The 21,458-nt window shown below is 44.0% G+C and overlaps 1 protein-coding gene across 43 annotated transcripts in view; it reads right to left on the bottom strand.

Moving 5' to 3' along the window:
- GPHN (gephyrin) overlaps window positions 1-21,458 on the bottom strand; it is a 593,334-nt gene that overhangs the window by 190,377 nt on the left and 381,499 nt on the right. For all 43 annotated transcript variants that reach the window (XM_077257154.1, XM_077257160.1, XM_077257187.1 and 40 more), the window contains one exon: window positions 964-1,098. In XM_077257154.1, the coding sequence (XP_077113269.1) occupies window positions 964-1,098 (135 nt within the window). The remainder of the gene's footprint in view (window positions 1-963; window positions 1,099-21,458) is intronic.

The raw sequence follows: 21,458 nt of genomic DNA, 5'->3' as shown, positions 1-21,458 counted from the left end.
AAGCTGACTTAGTACTGTGAGATATGCGTCTGACATCTATTTTGAAATGACATATTATTCAGAAAAACTAACAGAAGACGACTCCAATGAACAAGATCTTCTCTAAAATGTACCAAACCTCAAAAAAGTAAGATGTTTATTTAAAAAATTTAAGTAAATTTCAAGCTGCAAACACGACCATAAATTCTCCAGCAACCTGGCTGTAAGCTTGGCTCCAGTAGGCATCCTTCAGTATAACACGGACAGAATATCTTACATGTACTTGTGAATGTTTACAAAGAATACACCAAATTCCACTCTCCTCTTCCCTGTACAGATGCTGCTGGTGTGTGAGCGTCTCTCTCTCTCCTCCTCCACAATGCAGTATATATTACACATGATGTCCATTACTAACTCTCTGAAAGGCTCATCTTTATGAGCACAATACCAAAGGTACCAATCTTACCCATGCTACCAGAAGTAACAATGTTAGAGCAACACAACAGCCACCTATAAGAAGTAGTTGCACAGACTCTACAGCAAAAATGTAGTAAACCATGTTAGTTGTCACATGGAGCGATGTCTATGGACTGCTATGTACATGCCACAGTTTGTGAATTTCAGGTCCCTGTATGTAGTGGTCATTACATATAGTTACACTAATAAAATCAAGCATATTATGAAGCCGAAAGTTTAGTTCTATGATGGTGCTACATTTTATTACAAGGGTGTGTGATCCCTTTTGCTCTAAGCACTTAATGTTTCAGAGAATTTTTAATTGTGAGCATGTCGTAAGACGTCAGATGACCTTAGTGCTTGCTTGGCAATTTATAAAGTTACTATATATTTATATAATCACTATACAAATTATCATGCAGACGAGTAATAAGAAATTAAGTCATATCATACTCACTTCATCAGTGACTCCTCTCTGAGCCTAGCCTTGCGGATGCTATGTACAATTATACATTGACATCTACTTACTTTTGGCGTTGGACAGGAAGCAGTGGAAAGCCTTGATGTAGCCTGCGCCCGTGGCGATTCAGAGGGAGTGGTACTGAGTGATGCAGTGTCTCGCGGTAGTACCTGCACCCCACGAGAGATGATGGAATCTGGAATCTGAATGAGGAAAGGCGTACAATTAGACATCTATGGTGAAGGAAGGACAGATACAATGACATTACATGCCATTACAACGGTGACACATGTAACGACTGACAGTCCGCTCTCCTGATTTACATGTCTCACACTGGTAACACCTGTTTTTATTTCAAATAAGCTCTAGAGGCAGATTCTCGGGGAGATCTATGTCCGGCCCATAGATCTTAATGCCTCATTTACACGTTAAGAAAAATGTGGATTACTCTTGAATAAGACTTTGGATAGCAGACATAAAGATATTTTATTCAGCATTCTATGACCTGTATGCCCATATAGACAGCTTAGCAAAACAGATCCTACTGGCTGATTCCCTTTTTGTTTGATTTTAAGTGTATTCTGTCTCTAGCAAAACAGGTAGATTACAGAAAGTAAGGACAGGGAGTTGTTTCTTTGCTCCTGCTGTTCTGTCTGGTGAATGACATACAAAACATAACAGAGGCGAGTCTTCAGTTTCGGCAGGTAAGCCATTTGACAATGACAAGTGAAATGGAAGTTCTGGTATCTACAGTGCGGGCAGAATGCTAATAAAAAAAAGAACCTAAAACTAATAATAAGAGCCCATGGAGAGTTACAAATGAAGTGAATTGTAAAGGGATATGTAATTTGTGGGCATCTGAGGTTAAAAATGTGTACTGCCATTAATTCAAAATCTATGGCACTAACATTAACAGCCAAACACTGTCAAGACAACAAAGACTGAGGCCTCTATCACCTCTCCTGTACAAATAGTAGGTGTTATTTCAAGTTCCTCCTGATATCTGACAGTTCAGGATGGTAGCAGGCTCAAGCCACTGGTCTGAAATGCTAGCTTTCTGCAGCATAGGAGAGGAGCAGCATAGGAAAGAGGAATAGGAGAGGAGCAGCATAGGAGAGGAGCAGCATAGGAGAAGCATAAGAGAGGAGCAGCATAGGAGAGGAGCAGCATAGGAGAGGAGAAGCATAGGAGAGGAGGAGCAGCATAGGAGAGAAGCAGCATAGGAGAGGAGAAGCATAGGAAAGGAGAAGCATAGGAAAGGAGCAGCATAGGAAAGGAGCAGCATAGGAGAGGAGCAGCATAGGAGAGGAGCAGCATAGGAGAGGAGCAGCATAGGAGAGGAGAAGCATAGGAGAGGAGAAGCATAGGAGAGGAGAAGCATAGGAGAGGAGAAGCATAGGAGAGGAGCAGCATAGGAGAGGAGCAGCATAGGAGAGGAGCAGCATAGGAAAGGAGCAGCATAGGAGAGGAGCAGCATAGGAAAGGAGCAACATAGGAAAGGAGCAGCATAGGAGAGGAGAAGCATAGGAGAGGAGCAGGATAGGAAAGGAGCAGCATAGGAGAGGAGAAGCATAGGAGAGGAGGAGCAGCATAGGAAAGAGGAATACGAGAGGAGCAGCATAGGAGAGGAGCAGCATAGGAGAGGAGAAGTATAGGAGAGGAGAAGCATAGGAGAGAAGCATAGGAGAGGAGCAGCATAGGAAAGGAGCAGCATAGGAGAGGAGTAGCATAGGAGAGGAGAAGCATAGGAGAGGAGCAGCATAGGAGAGGAGCAGCATAGGAGAGGAGCAGCATAGGAGAGGAGAAGCATAGGATAGGAGAAGCATAGGATAGAAGCATAGGAGAGGAGCAGGATAGGAAAGGAGCAGCATAGGAGACGAGCAGCATAGGAGAGGAGCAGCGTAGGAGAGGAGCAGCGTAGGAGAGGAGCAGCGTAGGAGAGGAGCAGCGTAGGAGAGGAGCAGCGTAGGAGAGGAGCAGCGTAGGAGAGGAGCAGCGTAGGAGAGGAGCAGCATAGGAGAGGAGCAGCATAGGAGAGGAGCAGCATAGGAGAGGAGCAGCAAAGGAGAGGAGCAGCATAGGAGAGGAGAAGCATAGGAGAAGAGAAGCATAGGAGAAGAGAAGCATAGGAGAAGAGAAGCATAGGAGAAGAGAAGCATAGGAGAAGAGAAGCATAGGAGAAGAGAAGCATAGAAGAGAAGCATAGGAGAAGAGAAGCATAGAAGAGAAGCATAGGAGAAGAGAGGCATTGGAGAGGAGCAGCATTGGGGAGGAGCAGACCCCAATGCTGGATAGACCCCATTGATGTATATTGGTGTCCACCGTGTTTAGTTAATTTGGCCATTAGGGTATGTGCACACGTTGCAGATTTGCCTGTGGAATTTTCTGAGCAGATTCTGAATCTCTTGGCAGAAAACGCAGATAAAAATCCGCGTGGGTCTGATGCGTTTTTTATGCAGATTTGTATGTGTTTTTGTAGGCTAAATAAAGATCTATTATTTAAAAAAATAAAATAAAAGAATTGTGATGTCATTTCTTGTCCAACCTCTTATTTTACACACTCCATTGAAGAATAATGTTTACACACACAGAAAGATAGATCTATAGATAGATATAGATAGATCTATAGATAAATAGATAGATAATAGATAGATCTACTGTATAGATAGATAGATAATAGATAGATCTATAGATAGATAGATCTATAAATAGATCTATCTATAGATAGATGGATAGATAAATAGATAATACCAAGCCGGATGTTTTGTAATAAACATAATAAAATGGTACATAAAGAGTTCAATAAAGACACACACACACACAAAATCCACGTTAGGCCGGGGTCACACTTGCGAGAAACTGGCACGAGTCTCTCGCATCAATACGCGGCACTGCCGCCGGCACTTGGGACCGGAGTGTTCAGCTACATAGAAATACATGCAAACTCCGGTCTCGAGTGCCTGCAGCAGTGCCAGGTATTGAGGTGCGAGACTTGTGCGAGTTTCTCGCAAATGTGACCCCGGGATTAATCGCTATAATTTAATTTAAAAAAAAATGGCGTGGGCTCCCGCACAACTTTCTGTGCCAGAGAGGGAAAGCCAGCGACTGGGGGCCTATGTTTATAGCCTTGGAAGGGGATAATACCCATGGATCTTCCCAGGCTATTAAAATCAGCCCGCAGCTGTATAATTAGCCTTTACTGGCTATTAAAATAGGGGGACCCCCCAAAAAAACGACGTGGGGTCCCCCAAAAATTAATACCCAGAAAAGGCTATGCCTAGGAAGGGGCCATAGATATTGCCCCCCCGACTACAAACACCAGCTCTCTGAGATGCGCCAATTCCCGCACTTAGCCTCTCTCTTCCCACTGCCCTGTAGCGGTGGCATATGGGGTAATATTTGTGGGGTCGATATCACCTTTGTATTGTAAGATGACATCAAGCCAGCTTAGTAATGGAGAGGTGTCAATAAGACACCTATCCATTACAAATCCTATAGATGTTAAAGGATTAAATAAACACACAGCCAGAAAAAAATATTTTAATGAAATATAACACTAAACACATTTTTCCCATCTTTGTTGTACGCCTAATTCCTGTGACGCCCTTGATCTCATGCAAAAAAAAAAAAATAAATAAACCAACACAAATACTCCCTGGTCCGACGTAGTCCATGTTATAACGAGTGTCCCACGACAATCTCCCCTATAGAGCTGTCACATCAGGAGATGTCACCGCTCTACAGGGCCTCCAGTGACACACTGACAGGAGACAATGGCTCCTGCAGTGTTATCACTGAGGGTTCAATGGAGTTCATGTTCTCACTTTACGGCACTGTTGTGTGAGAATTTTCTCACACAGCGTTGCCAGTGACAGCATGAACTCCAGTGACCTCTGACAGCGGAGTGATCCACTGTGGGAGGATACCTGCCTTCAGTGTATCACCGGAGCCCCTGGAGAGCGGTCACATCTGCCGATGTGACAGCTCTACATGGAAGAACGTTGTGAGACACTCTTTATTAAATGGATTACATCGGAACAGGGAGTATACTGTTGGCTTATTATTTATTTTTCTTTTTACAGGTGATCGAGGGCATCGGGATTAACTGTATGGTGAGGTTTTTTTTTTACACAGTAGCCGGATGATGGGATTACTACTGTCCCATCATCGGCTAGCTGTCACTGTAGCAGGCATAGCCGGATGGGACTAGTAGTCTCATCGGACGATGCCTGCCTACACACAGACCCGCACACACACACAGCCCGGCACACAGACACCTGCACACACACACAGATACACACTGACACCCGCACACAGACATGCACATCTTCTCCACCCACACACATTCTCCACCCACACAAAATCTTTGCCCACACTCTTTTCCTCCTCCCGATTTGCAGCGTTTCTCGCAAGCAACTCCGCAGCAAAACAGCAGATCTTTTTAAATCTGCGGTTCTACCTGACTCAATGGTAGTCAATGGGTGCAGAAACACTGCAGAACCGCAAAAAGAACAGACATGCTGCGGAAAATAAAACACTGCAAATCCGCGCATATTTTTCCCACAGCATGTGCACAACAATTCTCAATTTCCCATTGAATAACATTGCTGGTGCACGACACTGCGGATCTGATGCAATTCCGTGCGTCCAAAAACGCTGCAGAAATGCCTTAAAATCTGCAACGTGTGCACATAGCCTTATATCTTAGGGGGAAAAATACGTAAGCTACTTACTGGTAGCGGTGTTTTTCAGGAGCCCATGACAGCACCACGAGAGAGGGGATCCGCCCTTCAGGGACAGGAAACCTACAGACATAAAAAGGGCAGTACCTCTCTCCCTCGTCAGTTGGTTTACAGAGCATGAGAGGACTTCCTAGGTTTGTAGCATATAAACAATTTTAAAACATGGTACAATTCACCCAGTGAATAAACTTAGGACTTAATGGAGAGAAGGTGTTGACCCACACAAGAAGAGAGGGTAGGGAATATAAGGGTGCTGTCATGGGCTCCTGAACAACACCGCTACCAGTAAATAGCTTACGTATTTATTCAGTCGCCATGACAGCACCACGAGAGACTTTCAGAGAAGTAAAAGAGACTAGGGAGGGACAACTGCTTCAAGCACCCTTCTCCCAAAAGTGAGATTGGAGGAGCTACACAAATCTAGTCTATAGTGCTTAAGAAAAGTAGATGGAGAAGACCATGTGGCCGCCTTACAAATGTCTTCAATCGACACCTCTGATCTCTCTGCCCAGGAAGTAGCCATGGCTCGAGTGGAGTGAGCTTTCATACCTTCCGGGATCTGCACACCACCTGCTGAATAAGCCAAAGAAATTGCCTCCCTGATCCATCTAGCTAATGTGTATTTGGACACTCTAAGTCCCTTTCTAACTCCCTGGAAGGATACAAATAGGGAATTATCTTTCTTCCAAGTGTTAGTAACCAAAATATATTTACATCTTCTAACATCTAGCGAATGAAATTTTTGCTCTTTATCATTAGTGGGGTTAGAACAGAACGAAGGTAGAACCACTTCCTGTAATCTGTGAAATTTTGAAGCTACTTTCGGAAGGTAAAGAGGATCAGGTTTTAAGATAACTATCTTCTCTAAACTGCATATATGGAGGCTGTCTAGATAGGGCTTGTAGATCGCTAACCCTTCTCGCGGATGTGAGCGCGACTAAGGCCATGTGCACACGTTCAGTATTTTTCGCGTTTTTTTGCTATAGAAACGTGATAAAAACACGAAAAAAACGCTAACATATGCCTCCTATTATTTACAGTGTATTCCGCATTTTTTGTGCAAATGTTGCATTTTTTCCGCGAAAAAATAGCATTGCGGAAAAAAAAGCAACATGTTCATTAAAAATGCTGAATTGCGGGGATTCCGCACACCTAGGAGTGCATTGATCTGCTTACTTCCCGCACGGGGCTGTGCACACCATGCGGGAAGTAAGCAGATTATATGCGGTTGGTACCCAGGGTGGAGGAGAGGAGACTCTCCTCCACGGACTGGGCACCATATAATTGGTCAAAAAAAAAGAATTAAAATAAAAAATAGTCATATATTCACCTTCGATGGCCCCCGGAGTGTTCCCGCCTCTCACCGCCGCATGCTGCCGCTTCAGTTCCTATAGATGGTGTGGTTCAGGACCTGCGATGATGTCGCTGTCTTGTGATTGGTCACGAGACCGGTCATGTGACCGCTCACGTGACCGCGATGTCATTGAAGGTCCTGAACCACACCATCTAGGAACGGACGCCGCTGAGGAGATCGGCTGTCTGCAGAGGGTGAGTATAACCATTTTTTAATTTTTTTTATTATTTTTAAACATTCTATCTTTTACTATAGATGCTGCATAAGCAGCATCTATAGTAAAAAGTTGGTCACACTTGTCAAACAGTATGTTTGACAAGTGTGACCAACCTGTCAGTCAGTTTTCCAAGCGATGCTACAGATCGCTTGGAAAACTTTAGCATTCTGCAAGCTAATTACGCTTGCAAAATGCTAAAAAAGACGCGAAACAAACGGGAAAAAAACGCAAAAAAAAATGTGGATTTCTTGCAGAAAATTTCCGGTTTTCTTCAGGAAATTTCTGCAAGAAATCCTGACGTGTGCACATACCCTAAAAGGGCCGTTTTAAAAGATAGGATTTTAATCTGGATAGTATCAATAGGTTCAAATGGCGCTTCCATCAGAGCTGCCAGTACAAAATTTAGGTCCCATGGAACCAATTTCTGCTTAATAACTGGCCTGGACCTAGTTGCAGGCTTGAAGAACCTAGATATCCAGTGATTGCTGGCTAACTTACTATTGTACAGCGCCCCCAGAGCCGACACTTGAACTCTGAGAGTGCTTATGGCTAAACCCATCTCTAAACCCTTCTGTAAAAATTCCCAAATTTTATTAATACAGAATTTTTGGCCAATATGTGCCCCTGAGACCTCTAAAAATTTCTTCCAAATTCTGACATAAATGTTTGTCGTAGACATCTTTCTACTCTTTAATAAGGTATTTACTAGCTCTCGAGAAAAACCCTTCGCTCTTAGTAATGACCTCTCAAATTCCACGCCGCTAGATGTAAATTGGCGACTCGTGGATGGAGAATTGGGCCCTGGGAGAGGAGATCTGGTATGGAAGAATGCAAGAATGGGAAATGGACATCTTCCTCAGCCATGGAAACCATGACCTTCTGGGCCAGAACGGGGCTACCATGATTACCCGGGCCCTGTCCTCCCGTATCTTCCTCAGAACTATCGGGATTAAGTTTAGAGGGGTAAAGGCATAAGCGAGATTGAAGTGCCATGAAATTAAGAGAGCGTCCACTGCATATGGGTTTTCCCTGGGCTTTAAGGAGCAGAATCGATGTAGCTTTCTGTTTTCTTTGCTTGCGAAAAGGTCTATATCTGAGCACCCCCATAATTGTACAATCTGATTGAAGATGGTCTGATTCAATGTCCAATCTCCCAGTCCGAGTTTGTTGCGGCTTAGATAGTTGGCCATGACATTGAGCTTTCCTTTTTTGTAAAGAGCCGTAAGATGTTTTTCGGCCATCTGAAAAATACGATCCGCAACATCCATTAACGAACCTGACCGAGTACCTCCTTGATGGTTAATATAGGCTACGGTCACCTGGTTGTCTGACAAATAATCTGACATGTCTACCCTGTAGGGGTATAAGAAAATTTTTTAAAGCGCGTTCTACCGCTAATAATTATTTTAAGTTGGACGATGAATTTTGCTCAGATTGAGACCATAGTCCCTGGAACCAACTACCCTCCATGTGCGCTCCCCATCCCCTGGGACTAGCATCTGTAGTCACTATTTGGGACACATCGTTTGTCCAGGGAACACCTCTACGTAAATTTGGTATATGTGTCCACCAATGTAAAGATTGTATAGAATCAGTGGATAGTGAAAAAATACCGTCAAGGTGACCCGACAAGTGACGGGTGTTAAGTAAAACGTCCCACTGTAGTGTTCTGGTGTGATATTGAGCCCAGAGGACCGCCGGAATACACGATGTGAGCGATCCTAACAGTGACATTGCCTTTCTTATAGAGACAGATGGTTTTTTTAATTACTTTAGTTACTAGTTGTTGGATCCTATCCACTTTTGCCTCTGGAAGATGGCATTCCTGCCTACTAGAATCTATGAGAAGACCCAAAAACTCCTGCACTTTAGAGGGTTGTAAACTGGATTTTTTAAAATTAATGATCCAACCCAATTCCTGCAACATTGAAGTCCCCTTTCCTAACTGGTCAGCGCAGTGTGATTCCGAATGTCCCACGATTAATAAGTCATCTAAATAGGGAACTATTAAGATGTCCTGTTCATGAAGGTGCGCCATGACTTCTACCATTATTTTAGTGAATACACGGGGTGCAACCGCGACACCAAAGGGAAGTGCTCGGTATTGGAAGTGCTCTATTGTGCCATTAATTGAAACTGCCACTCTAAGGAATTGTTGGTGGTCTGCGTGTATCGGAACGTGATAATAGGTGTCTTTCAAATCTAAGACAACTATGAAGCAATTGTTAAACATAAGCTTTATTGCCGTCTTTACAGACGCCATCTTGAAGGAAGGAACCAGGAGAAATTTATTTAGGCCTTTTAAATTAGTGATGGTACGGAAGGACCCATCAGGTTTTTTAATCAGGAAGAGGGGGGAATAAAACCCCTTACCTCTCTGTATTGTTGGTACATTAACCAGCACTCCTTTTTGCTGAAGTTCCTGGACTTCCGATTCCAGTGCTAACTGTTCTGCAGAGGAAGAACAGACAGGTGTTAGACAAAATTTATCTTGAGGAAACCTTTGGAACTCGAACCTTAGACCAGTTGCAATAATACTGAGGACCCATTGGCTATTGGAAATCTTCAACCAGGTAAGGTAGAAGGCTGAAAGTCTTCCCCTCACCTGGTCCAGCAGTTATTGAGGCTTTTTATAGTCCCGAGACAGTCCCGAGACTGTCATATCTGGACCTTTCTTTGCTTGATCTTTTGCGGTTGAACCATCTTTTATTGTATTCCCGTCTGTATGAGGTTCATCCTAGAAAGGGGAATCGTTTTTTATTATCGCCTGCTTTTTCTAACAGCTCATCAGTACTGGTACAAACAAGTGCGCCCCCTCAAAGGGAATGCCACACAATTTTGATCTGGCCTGTAAATTTCCTGGCCAACAATTTATCCATAAAGCCCTGTGGGCTGCATTGGACAGGGCTGAAGATCTCGCTGCCAATTTCACCGAATCTCCCGAAGAGTCTAAAAGAAAAGCTGCTGCTTCTTGAATTATAGGAAGGGAGGCTAAGATCTCATTTCTAGGAACTTTGTTTTTAAGTTGATCTTCCAGGCGGTCAAGCCACACCATTAGCGACCGTGCTGTACAAGTAGCCGCAATTGCTGGTCTCAGAGATCCTGCCGCCGTTTCCCAAGTACCCTTAAAAAAACGTCAGCCTTTCTGTCTAACGGGTCTTTTAGATTGCCTAGATCCTCAAACAGTAGCGAGGTCTTTTTACACGCTTTGGCTACTGCCGCGTCTAGCTTCGGGGCTTTATCCCACGAGGATGAAGCTTCTTCCTCGAATGGATACCTCCTCTTAAATGCCGATGGAAGTGATCCTTTCCTTTCCGGTTTCTTCCACTCCCTTTGATAAAATAAAAGCTTTAATTACATCACCGGAAAAGATCTACGGGATTTTTTATCTAACCCCTTAAACATTATGTCCTGCATGGAGCACTCCGACTGGGGCTCTTCAATCCCCATTGTATTATTTACTGCTTTAACCAGCCGATTAATTCTATCTAGTGGTAAGCAGGAGTGTCCCAACTCAGCGTCCAAGGATGAAGAGGAAGATTGAGAGGAATCTGAGCTTAGCTCGCCCGAATTTGAACTAAAGTCCGACACTGGGGATCTCATTTTTTTCCCCTTTTTAGAATCTGACTTTTGGGATTTAATAGAACTTCTGATTTCCCGTCTAACTATATCTCTTAAGGTAGACGTTAGATCAGGGGCCTCTTCCTCTATTAAACGTTGTATGCAAGGCTTGCACAACCTTTTCTCATAATTATCCGGGAGTGGTTCCCCACATTCGCCACACTCCCTGTGTTTGGCCTTAGTGGAACATTTTCTCCCCTAGTAAGGAGAGAGGGAACATAAAGAGGGGCAGAGGATAATTAAGTGAACTTTCACATAGATCACTTACCCAGATGCGTGGTTCACGGTGCCGTAGTTAGTGGGGGTTCCTTCCGGGCCGGTGATGTTTTACGGCCTGAGGACTTCTGAACACTTTTGGCTCCACCAGCGCGACTACTGCCACTAGATCGCCGCTGGGAGATAGCATGGGTCTCTTCAATGGCGTGAGGCTGCAGCCGCTTCTCAAGCTGCGGTGCTTCATGCTCCGGCGACTCCATTTGAATAAATGGGTCTGAGACACTAAGCAGCTTCCATATCCTTCCTTAAATATGCCCCCAACGGTACCTCCCCCGGATGGGGTCAGCAGGATCTCCATGTGACCTGCCCGGCACCAACGTGAGGACTGGCTTCCCCCTCCCGAGGCCGCGCCCCCGGCAGACAATAGGGCCCCCCCAGGCCGTGCCGCACCCGCTTTCGCCGTCCATCCAGAGGGATATACCACGATCCGGCACGGCTCCACTGTGCATGCCCAGTCGCGTCATCAGACTGCGCCACTGGCCACATCATCAGGATGCGCCGCCGGCCTCGCCAGGGAACGCCCCTTCCGGTCGCGACTGCGGCGCCTCCTCAGACACCCGGACACGCCGGCCGCCGTCCGGACCGAAGCGCTCACCTCTGCAGGATACGGCTGGACCCGGAAAGGCAAGCCAGACACGGCCCCAGGAGCAGGTACCACATACTTACCAGGTACCTGCGGCGAAGGGTCACTAAGAAGCAAGCCGTTCTGAAGGCTGCTTCCCTCTGCTGACACCTAACACAAGACAGTCCCCCTGCTGTGTGGTGCTTCCTGCGTCCTAGACAGTCCGAGGTAGGGGCCCTCCCGCTACCTGCGTCGGACCACCAGAACTGGGTAGTCTTCTTTCTTCAACCTTCTTCACAAGGTCTGCCTGAAGAGGTTCGCCTGTCAGGGACAGGAAACCAACTGAAGAGGGAGAGAGGTGCCGCCCTTTTTATGTCTGTAGGTTTCCTGTCCCTGAAGGGCGGATCCCCTCTCTCATGGTGCTGTCATGGCGATTGAATAAATAGTGCAGCATCCAAATCTGACAGAATATGAAACAGAGATACTAAAAGGAATTAAGGAATTATTCCACGAAACAGAAATGAATAAAAAAAGAGAGTAATGCAATTAATTTTCACCCTTCAGCTTCTTTTCTCACTTCTCTGCAGCTTTGGTCTCTTCTCCGCCATATCAATCTATGTACCTAATATCTACCTTATATTCCTTTCTTCTCTTCCTTCTCATTCTTGATTTTTTAAATCTAAGTCAAAGCTCTATTTGTCCTTTCATTAATATCTAGGATTAAAGATGAATGAACCTTTCAAGGTTTGGTGCGGCGAACGTCCTGATGTTCGTGGAACGTTTGCTGAACGGTTCAACTAACATACCCGAACACCACTGACTTCAACGGGAGGCAAAACCAAACGCATAGACAAAACCTTCAGGGGCTGCCAAAACAGCTATTATTAGGGGCAGAAAACAGGAAAAGTGTCATCAATTGCACATAAATAAATAATTAAAAAAAAAAAAGCATGGGTTAACCTGTATTTTTTGATAACCAGCCAGGCAAAAGTGACAGCTGCGGAGTCACACTCACTGTGCAGTCAGAAAGGTCCTGGGAGTTCACAGCCAATGAACTCATTTCAACTCACTGATGTCAGAGCGAACGCCGCAGGAAAAGTTGTAACGGCGCTAACACTGATGTCCGTGAGTCGAACTGAGTTTATTGGCTGTGAACTCCCAGGACCTTTCTGACAGCACCACTAGCGAGAGAACTTTCTCACACTCGCGGTGATGTCAGTCAGGTCATAGCAGATCACCCCGAGATACTGAGGTAACAGATGTTGCTCACTGATTCTGCTGGATGGCAGGCTGTATAGTCACATCGTGCAACAATGCAGCCTGCCATAATAATAATAATTTTTTTTATATAGCGCTAACCTATTCCACAGCGCTTTACAGTTTGCACACATTATGATTGTGAGCCCCATTGGGGACAGCAATCTAAATTCTCTATCAGTATGTCTTTGGAGTGTGGGAGGAACCTGGAGAACCCGGAGGAAACCCACACAAACACTGGGAGAACATACAAACTCCTTGCAGATGTTGTCCTTGGTGGAATTTGAAACCAGGACTCCAGCGCTGCAAGGCTGCAGTGCTAACTAGGGTTGAGCGAAACGGGTCGGCCATTTTCAGAAGTCGCCGACTTTTGGCAAAGTCGGGTTTCATGAAACCCGACCCGACCCCTGTGTGGGGTCGGCCATGAGGTCGGTGATCTTCTGAATCTGGTATCGGAATTCCGATACCGAGTTCCGATATGTTTGCGATATCGGAAATCGGTATCGGAATCCACATTTAAGTGTAAAATAAAGAATTAAAATAAAAAATATTGATATACTCACCTCTCCGACGCAGCCTGGACATCGCCGCTGGTAACCGGCATCTTCCGTTCCTAAAAATGGCGCTTGAAAGACCTTTCGATGACGTCACGGCTTGTGATTGGTCGCGGCCGCCCACGTGACCGCTCACCGACCAATCACAAAGCCGTGACGTAATTTTCAGGTCCTAAATTCCTCATTCTAGGAATTTAGGACCTGAAAATTACGTCACGGCTTTGTGATTGGTCGCTGAGCGGTCACGTGGGCTGCCGCGACCAATCACAAGCCGTGACGTCATCGAAAGGTCCTTCACGCGCTCATTCTTAAGAAGGAAGGCTGCCGGAAAGAAGCAGGGCGCGTCCGAGGGTGAGTATATACCTAATAAGAATATACTCACCCTCGGCTTCTTTCCGGCAGCCTTCCTTCTTAAGAATGAGCGCGTGAAGGACCTTTGATGATGTCACGGCTTGTGATTGGTCGCGGCGGCCCACGTGACCGCTCAGCGACCAATCAAAAGCCGTGACGTAATTCTCATGTCCTAAATTCCTAGAATGAGGAATTTAGGACCTGAAAATTACGTCACGGCTTTGTGATTGGTCGCTGAGCGGTCACGTGGGCGGCCGCGACCAATCACAAGCCGTGACGTCATCGAAAGGTCTTTCAAGCGCCATTCTTAGGAACGGAAGATGCCGGTTACCAGCGGCAATGTCCAGGCTGCGTCGGAGAGGTGAGTATATCAATATTTTTTATTTTAATCCTTTATTTTACACTTAAATATGGATCCCAGGGCCTGAAGGAGAGTTTCCTCTCCTTCAGACCCTGGGAACCATAGTATCCCATTGCACTGCATTGGGTTTCGTGTTTCGGCCGACCCCGACCCCGACTTTTTTATAGGATCGGACGATTTCACTCGACCCGACTTTTGAGAAAGTTGGGTTTCGTGAAACCCGACCCGATCCTATAAAAATAAAAGTCGCTCAACCCTAGTGCTAACCACTGAGACACCGTGCCATCTGGATGTAGCAGAGCTACACCCGTCGCAGGACAAATGGAAATATTGTGGCTTATTATTTTTATTGTTGGAGGAGACATTGGCTTCTGTGGACTGGGCAATGACGTAAGTATGGTTTAATTTAGATTCATTAAAATAATCTGTGTCATTCAATTAAAGGACTTTAGTCTGGCTGTGTGTTTATTTACAATATAACAATATGGTTAGTAATGGATAGGTGTCTTATAGATGCTTCTCAATTTCTAAGCCATGGGCTTGATGACACCGGACAATACAAAGGTGACATCAATCCCACAAATATGAACCCTACTTGTCACCATCACAGGGCAAGTGGGAAGAGCCGGGCAAAGTGCCAGGGCTGCTATTTTTATGCTGGGGGGTCATTTAACATGGCCCCTTACCAGCCTGTGAATATTAGCCCCCAGCTGTCTGCTTTAGCTTAGCTGGTCGTCAAAAAATGGGGGGCCACCCTATTTATTTTTTAAATACTTACTTAAACAATATAGGGTGGAAACTCCTCTATTCTATTAACCTTATTACCTCTACGTACATATTTATATATGAGACTGTTCATGATGCTGTGTCATTTTTTCACTAGAATTTTCTTTGACCCTCTCTTCAATCCACGTGATATTTGTCACTAATATTGTTGTATATCTCTACACAGATATTTCTTGAAAAAGGCAACTATATGCCGAAACTTGATGAATTTTATCTGTATCCACATGGGTCTGAATGTTTGGGATATGTGTCCATTTCTTGCTTAATAAAATTTCCAGTTTGAGTGCCAAAGTTTGCTTAACCCCTTCACCCCCGGAGCTTTTTTCGTTTTTGTTTTTCGCTCCCCTCCTTCCTAGAGCCATAACTTTTTTATTTTTCCGTCAATATGGCCATGTGAGAGCTTATTTTTTGCGGGACGAGATGTACTTTTGAACGATACCATTGGTTTCTCCATGCCAAGTAAGGCTACGTTCACATTTGCGTTGTTGGGCGCAGCGTCGTCGACGCATACGTCATGCGCCCCTATCTTTAACATGGGGGGCGCATGGACATGAGCCGGTATGCGTTGTACTGCGTTTTTCGACGCATGCGTCATATAGACGCACAAGACAGGGCGCAGGGGACGCTTTTTTCAGAGAATATAAATGATAACACCAAAACTTTTTCTCCCCTCATGGTTACTGGTTGGGTGAAGCCATTTATTGTGAAACTACAGTGTTTTCTTCTTTTAAATCATAATGACAACCCAAAACATACAAATGACCATGATCAAAAGTTCACATGTTCTTAATATCGTGTATTGCCCCCTCTAACATCAATGACAGCTTGAAGTCTTTTGTGGTAGTTGTGGATGAGGTTCTTTATTTTCTCAGATGGTAAAGCTTCCCACTCTTCTTGGCAAAAAGCCTCCAGTTCCTGTAAATTCCTGGGCTGTCCAGCATGAACTGCGGGCTTGAGCTCTCCCCAGAGTGGTTCAATGATATTGAGGTCAGACGACTAAGATGGCCACACCACAGAACCTTCACTTTGTTCTGCTGTAGCCAATGACAGGTCGACTTGGCTTTGTGTTTTGGATCGTTGTCATGTTGGAATGTCCAATTATGTCCCATTTGCAGCTTCCGGGCTGATGAGTGTAAATTTGCCTTCAGTATTTGCTTATAACGTGCTGCATTCATCTTTCCTTCAACTTTGACCAAATTTCCTGTGCCTTTGTAACACACACATCCCCAAAACATCAGCGATCCACCTCCATGCTTTACAGTAGGAATGGTGCTCCTTTCATCATAGGCCTTGTTGACCTCTCTCGAAATATAATATTTATGGTTGTGGCCAAAAAGATCATTTTTGGTCTCATCACTTCAAATTACCTTGTTCCAGAAGTTTTGAGGCTTGTTTCTGTGCTGTTTTGCGTATTGTAGGTGATTTACTTTGTGGCATTTTTACAGTAATGGCTTTCTTCTGGTGACTCGACCATGCAGCCCATTTTTCTTCAAGTGCCTATTTATTATGCATCTTGAAACAGCCACACCGCTAGTTTTCAGAAAGTCCTGTATTTCAGCTGACGTTATTTGTGGGTTTTTCTTTGCATCCCAAACAATTTTCCTGGCAGTTGTGGACGACATTTTTGTTGGTCTACCTGATCGTGGTTTTGTTTTTACAGAGCCCCTGATTTTCCATTTGTTAATATCTTTTTGTATCCCTTTCCTGTTTTATACAGTTCAACTACCTTTTCCCATAGATCCATTGGCAATTCTTTTGCTTTCCTCCTAACTCACAATCCAGAAACGTTAGTGGCTGGATGAAAGATACAAGAGTCTGTGTGGATCCCAGGAACACACAAAGCTTTTCTACACACACACTGATTACAAGTAAACAGGTCACAGGTGAGGATGTTACCTTTAGTAGCCATTCAAACCCATTTGTGTCAACTTCTGTGCATGGTATATGGCCAAAATCACCAGGGTATGTGAACTTTTGATCAGGGTCATTTGAATGTTTTGGGTTGTCATAATGATTTAAAAAGAAAAAACACAGTAGTTTGACAGTAATGGCTTCACCCAACCACTAACCCTAAGTGGAGAAAAAGTGTTGGCGTTATCATTCATATTCTCTGAAAAAGGGACAAGAAAGCAAACATTCTGCAGGTTATGTAAACATTTGAGCAAAACGGTGTTATATCTTGATTTCAGCAAATCATTTCAGATAAAGTAACTCATACTATCCTTATTGAAAAAATAAGGGATTGACAAGGCTACGGTTAGGTGGATTCACAACTGGCTGAGTGATCGTACTCAAAAAGTGGTAATAAATGGTTGCACACCCAATTGGAACAGCGTTTCAAGTGGGAACTATAAGGCTCTGTCCTGGCCCTGTGTGTTTTTTTTAAACAATTGTATAAATGATCTGCATAAGGGAACTGAAGGTACACTAATCAAATTAGCAGATGATGCAAAGCTAGAAGGGATAGCTAACACTAGAAAAGACAGAAAGGGTTCTGAAGGATCTAGATAATGTTGAACAATGGGCAGCGACTAATAGAATGGCATTTATCAGGGAGAAATGCAAGATTCTACATCTGTGCAAGAAAAATAAAAATTACATCAACAGAATGGGAGGAATAGAACTAAGCAACAACACATATGAAAAAGACTTGGGTATACTAATAGATCACAGACTGCAAATGAGTCAAGAGTCAACAGTGTGATGCAGCAGCAAAAAGGCAAACAGTTATGGGATGTATTAAGAGAAGCAAAGAGTCAAGATCATGTGACGTAATTAATCCCCTCTACTCCTCCTTTCTCCGACCTCATCTGGAATACTGTGTCCAGTTCAGGGCACCACATTTAAAAAAAAATGAAAAAACTGGAGCAAGTTCAGAGAAGAACTTCCAGGATGGTGAGCAGACTGCAAAGTATGTTCGACAAGGAATGGTTAAATGATCTGGGAATGTTTAGCTTGCAAAAAAGAAGGCTAAGAGGAGAGTTAAAGCAAAATTTTGTCTTATTTTGCTTTTATTACTGTATTGTTAACGTTGTTACCTATGACTGTTGTGTTTGAAACTGTTAAACTGTAAAGCGCTGTGGAATATGTTGGTGCTATATAAATAAAGATTATTATTATTATAGCTGTCTACAAATATCTGAAGTTATGTCACAGTAGAGAGGGATCATCGTTATTCTCATTTGCATATGGAAACACAAGAAGCAATGGAATGAAATGAAAGGGAGAAGATACAGATTAGATATTAGAAAACACTATTTGACAGTGAGGATGATCAATCAGTGGAACAGGCTGCCTAAGAGGTGGTGAGTTCTCCTTTAATGGAAGTCTTAAAACAGATACGGGACACACATCAGTCTGAGATGGTATAGTGAATTATGAATTGAGCATGAGGTTGGACAGGATGACCCTGGAGGTCCCTTCTAACTCTACCATTCTATGATTCTCCACTCTGATCACAGTTCCACTCCTCCTTACTCCAAGTTGTCCACCACAATGGCATGGGAAGCTGAGGTAAATCGGATCCATGCCTTCCTTGTGCAGGTGGGATAGCAAGTGGAATTGTAATTTAGATATACCACTGAACTCCAAATGTCATTGCGGTACCCATCTTTGCAGCCGAAGGAATACAATGCAATTCTCAGCGCAGGAAGCAGCAGGAGACAAATGGAGGGCAGCAGATAGAGTTACTATATATGAAAAAGTTTAGTCACCTTTGAGGCCTGGACATAGCCTGAAGCCCTAGCCCTGAAAAGTGTCCGGAGATGGGGCACAAGACAAGAAGAGGAAAGATTGGTGGTCAGTGAGTAGAAGAGCAGCTGGACAATTGAGCTGTTAGTTAAGCATTAGTTTGAGTCCTCTTAGTTCGTAAGTTGGGGCTGCTTGTTTAGAATAAGCAAATTGAAGGTTCAAGTCTCTTAAGGAGACTAAATAAAGTAAAAAATAAAAAAATATAAATATAACCCTTCGCATTTTTCATGTTTTGCTACCTCACAACCTGGAATTCCTCTTGTTTTTTTAAGGTTTGCACTAAATCATATAAAGAACTTGCCTACAACTGTGAGCATTTGGTCTTTCTTTTTATTGTGAAGTAAAAAACAAATAGGGCAAAATAACTGAAAACTTCAGTGTGCATAACTATTCACCCCCTCCAAAGTCTTTACTTTGTAGAGCCTAGTTTTGCGGCAATTACAACTGCTTGCTGCTTTGAATAAGTCTCTATGAGCTTTCCGTATCTTGCCACTGGGATTTTAGGCCACTCCAAAACATTTACATGTTCCCTGTTAAACGACTTGAGTGTTGTTTTAATAGTATGCTTTGGGTCATTGTCTTGTTGGAAGGTTAACCTCTGTCCCAGTCTCAAATCACTGACAAACAGGTTTTGCTGAAAAATATCCCTGTATTTTGAACCATCCATCTTCCCCTTGACTCAGACCATTTTCTCTGTTGTTGCTGCCAAAAAACATCCCCACAGCATGATGCTGTCACCACCATCTTTCACTGTGGGGATGGTGTTCTTTGGATGATGAGCTGTGTTGGTTTGGCATCAGACATGCAGTTTACCTTGGTGGCCAAAAAGTTCAATGTTGGTCTCATTTCACACAGCACCTTCCTCTATACATTTGGGGAGTCTCCCACATGTCTCTGTTGGAGAACTCTGCAGCTCCCTCAGGGTTACCTTTCATCTCTGTGTTGCCTCTCTGATTAATGTCCTCAATGCCCGAGCTGAGTGTTTTGGTGGGCAGCCCTCTTTTGGCAGGTCTGCTGTGCTACCATGCTCTTTCCATTTGATGATAATGGATTTGATGGAGCTAAGGGGGATGATCCGAGATTGGGATATGTTTTTTTTTTTTATAGCCCAACCCCGACTTGTACTTCTCAACAACTTTGTACCTGACTTGTCTGGAGATCTCCTTGGTCTTCATGGTGTTGTTTGGAGATCTCCTTGGTGGTGTGTGGTTAGTGGTGCCTCTTGTTAATGGTGTTGCAGCCTCTGTGGCCTTTCAGAAAAGGTAAAGTGTATATACTGACAGCCATGTAACACAGCTTGTACACAGGTGGGCGGTCCTGTCACTAAGCATGTGACTTATGATGGGAATTGCTTGCACCACAAATTCTTAGGGGCTTCATCGCATAAGTGGTGACTACATATGCACATAGCAATTTTTAGTTATTGGATCCCATAAATTTAATTTATGCCTCTATTTTTCTTACTTCATTTCACCAACTTAGACTATTTAGTGCTAATGGATCACACACAAATTGGATCACAAAAATATTTAAACACAGGTTGTAATGTAACAAAATAGGTAAAAAGCCAAGGTGGTGAATACTTTTGTAAGCCACTGTATACACACACAAAGCCACACATAAATGTAAATTATAGCATAGCCAGATAAGACTGGAGTACATCCTAGCTCTACCGGCTCTGATTATTTGCACCTGGCTGGCCCTGCATATAACCAGGCTAGGTGTCCACATTAGTCAGTTAGCTGGGGAAGCAGAGCAGAGTGTACTGTAGCAGAGTGTATTGTAGCAGAGCTGGAGGGAGACAATCCAGAATCTTTCTGAGAAGAGTCTGCACAGGATAGTGTGCATCCAACTGAAAGTACAGTATCAATGATTGATAAGAATGAGAGCTATTGTGTTTGACTGAACTGGGACTAGCTCAGCCGTGTGTGAGTAGTCAGGGTCTATTTTGTTTGGTTAGCGCCTTGAAAAGGCTAGGGATTTTGTGTTTATGGTTTTGTTTTGGAGCTGTGCAACCAGTGGAAATAAACATCACCAGGAATCCAGTGCCTGAGTGAATACTACCTACCTGAGAGAGTGAATCCCTACAATTGGTGGATGAAATGTGGTTGTGAAGTCCCAGAGAACAGGCGATTGCAGTGCAAAGATTGAATGTCCTGGATAAAGGTAGTTACAGCATTATGAACACAGTCTGAAACCAGGAAGGAAATTGTTAAACGATTAGTCCAGGTGAAGCAACACCAGTACCAGCAGCAGCTGACCAACAGGAAACAATAAACTCCTGATCAAGCAGTATCAACAGCAGTAGCAGGAGTTGTGGCAGCAGTTATAACAGCAGCATCAGCAGCAGATGGCTCTCCTGGTGGAAATTGTCTGGACTAGGGAGATGGCACCACCTGCTAGCCAAAGTGAAGCTATCTAGGTAAGGCAAATGTTATAGGATGCGTTACAGAAGAGGACTCTGGAGGACAACGTTGATGCTTTCCTGACTGTATTTGAGAGGGTGTCAGATAGAAAAACTGCACCCACAGCAATAAGGAGGTCCTAGCTCAATACCTTACGGAGGAAGGGCAGAAGGCATACTATGACCTTGCCCTGCAGGATGCCAAGGAATACAACAAGCTGAAGATTATAACACTCCAGGGACAATCTGTTTCTGCAAGGGGTCAGGCATAATGATCAATAGTGTCGTGGGACCCAAGTGAAGGAATAGGTAATACAGTGCCTCCTCT

Source organism: Ranitomeya variabilis, chromosome 1 (genome assembly GCF_051348905.1).
Source record: "Ranitomeya variabilis isolate aRanVar5 chromosome 1, aRanVar5.hap1, whole genome shotgun sequence".
Lineage (NCBI taxonomy): Eukaryota > Metazoa > Chordata > Amphibia > Anura > Dendrobatidae > Ranitomeya > Ranitomeya variabilis.
Note: the sequence above shows the minus strand (reverse complement) of the source record. Positions and strands in the feature narration are given on the sequence as shown.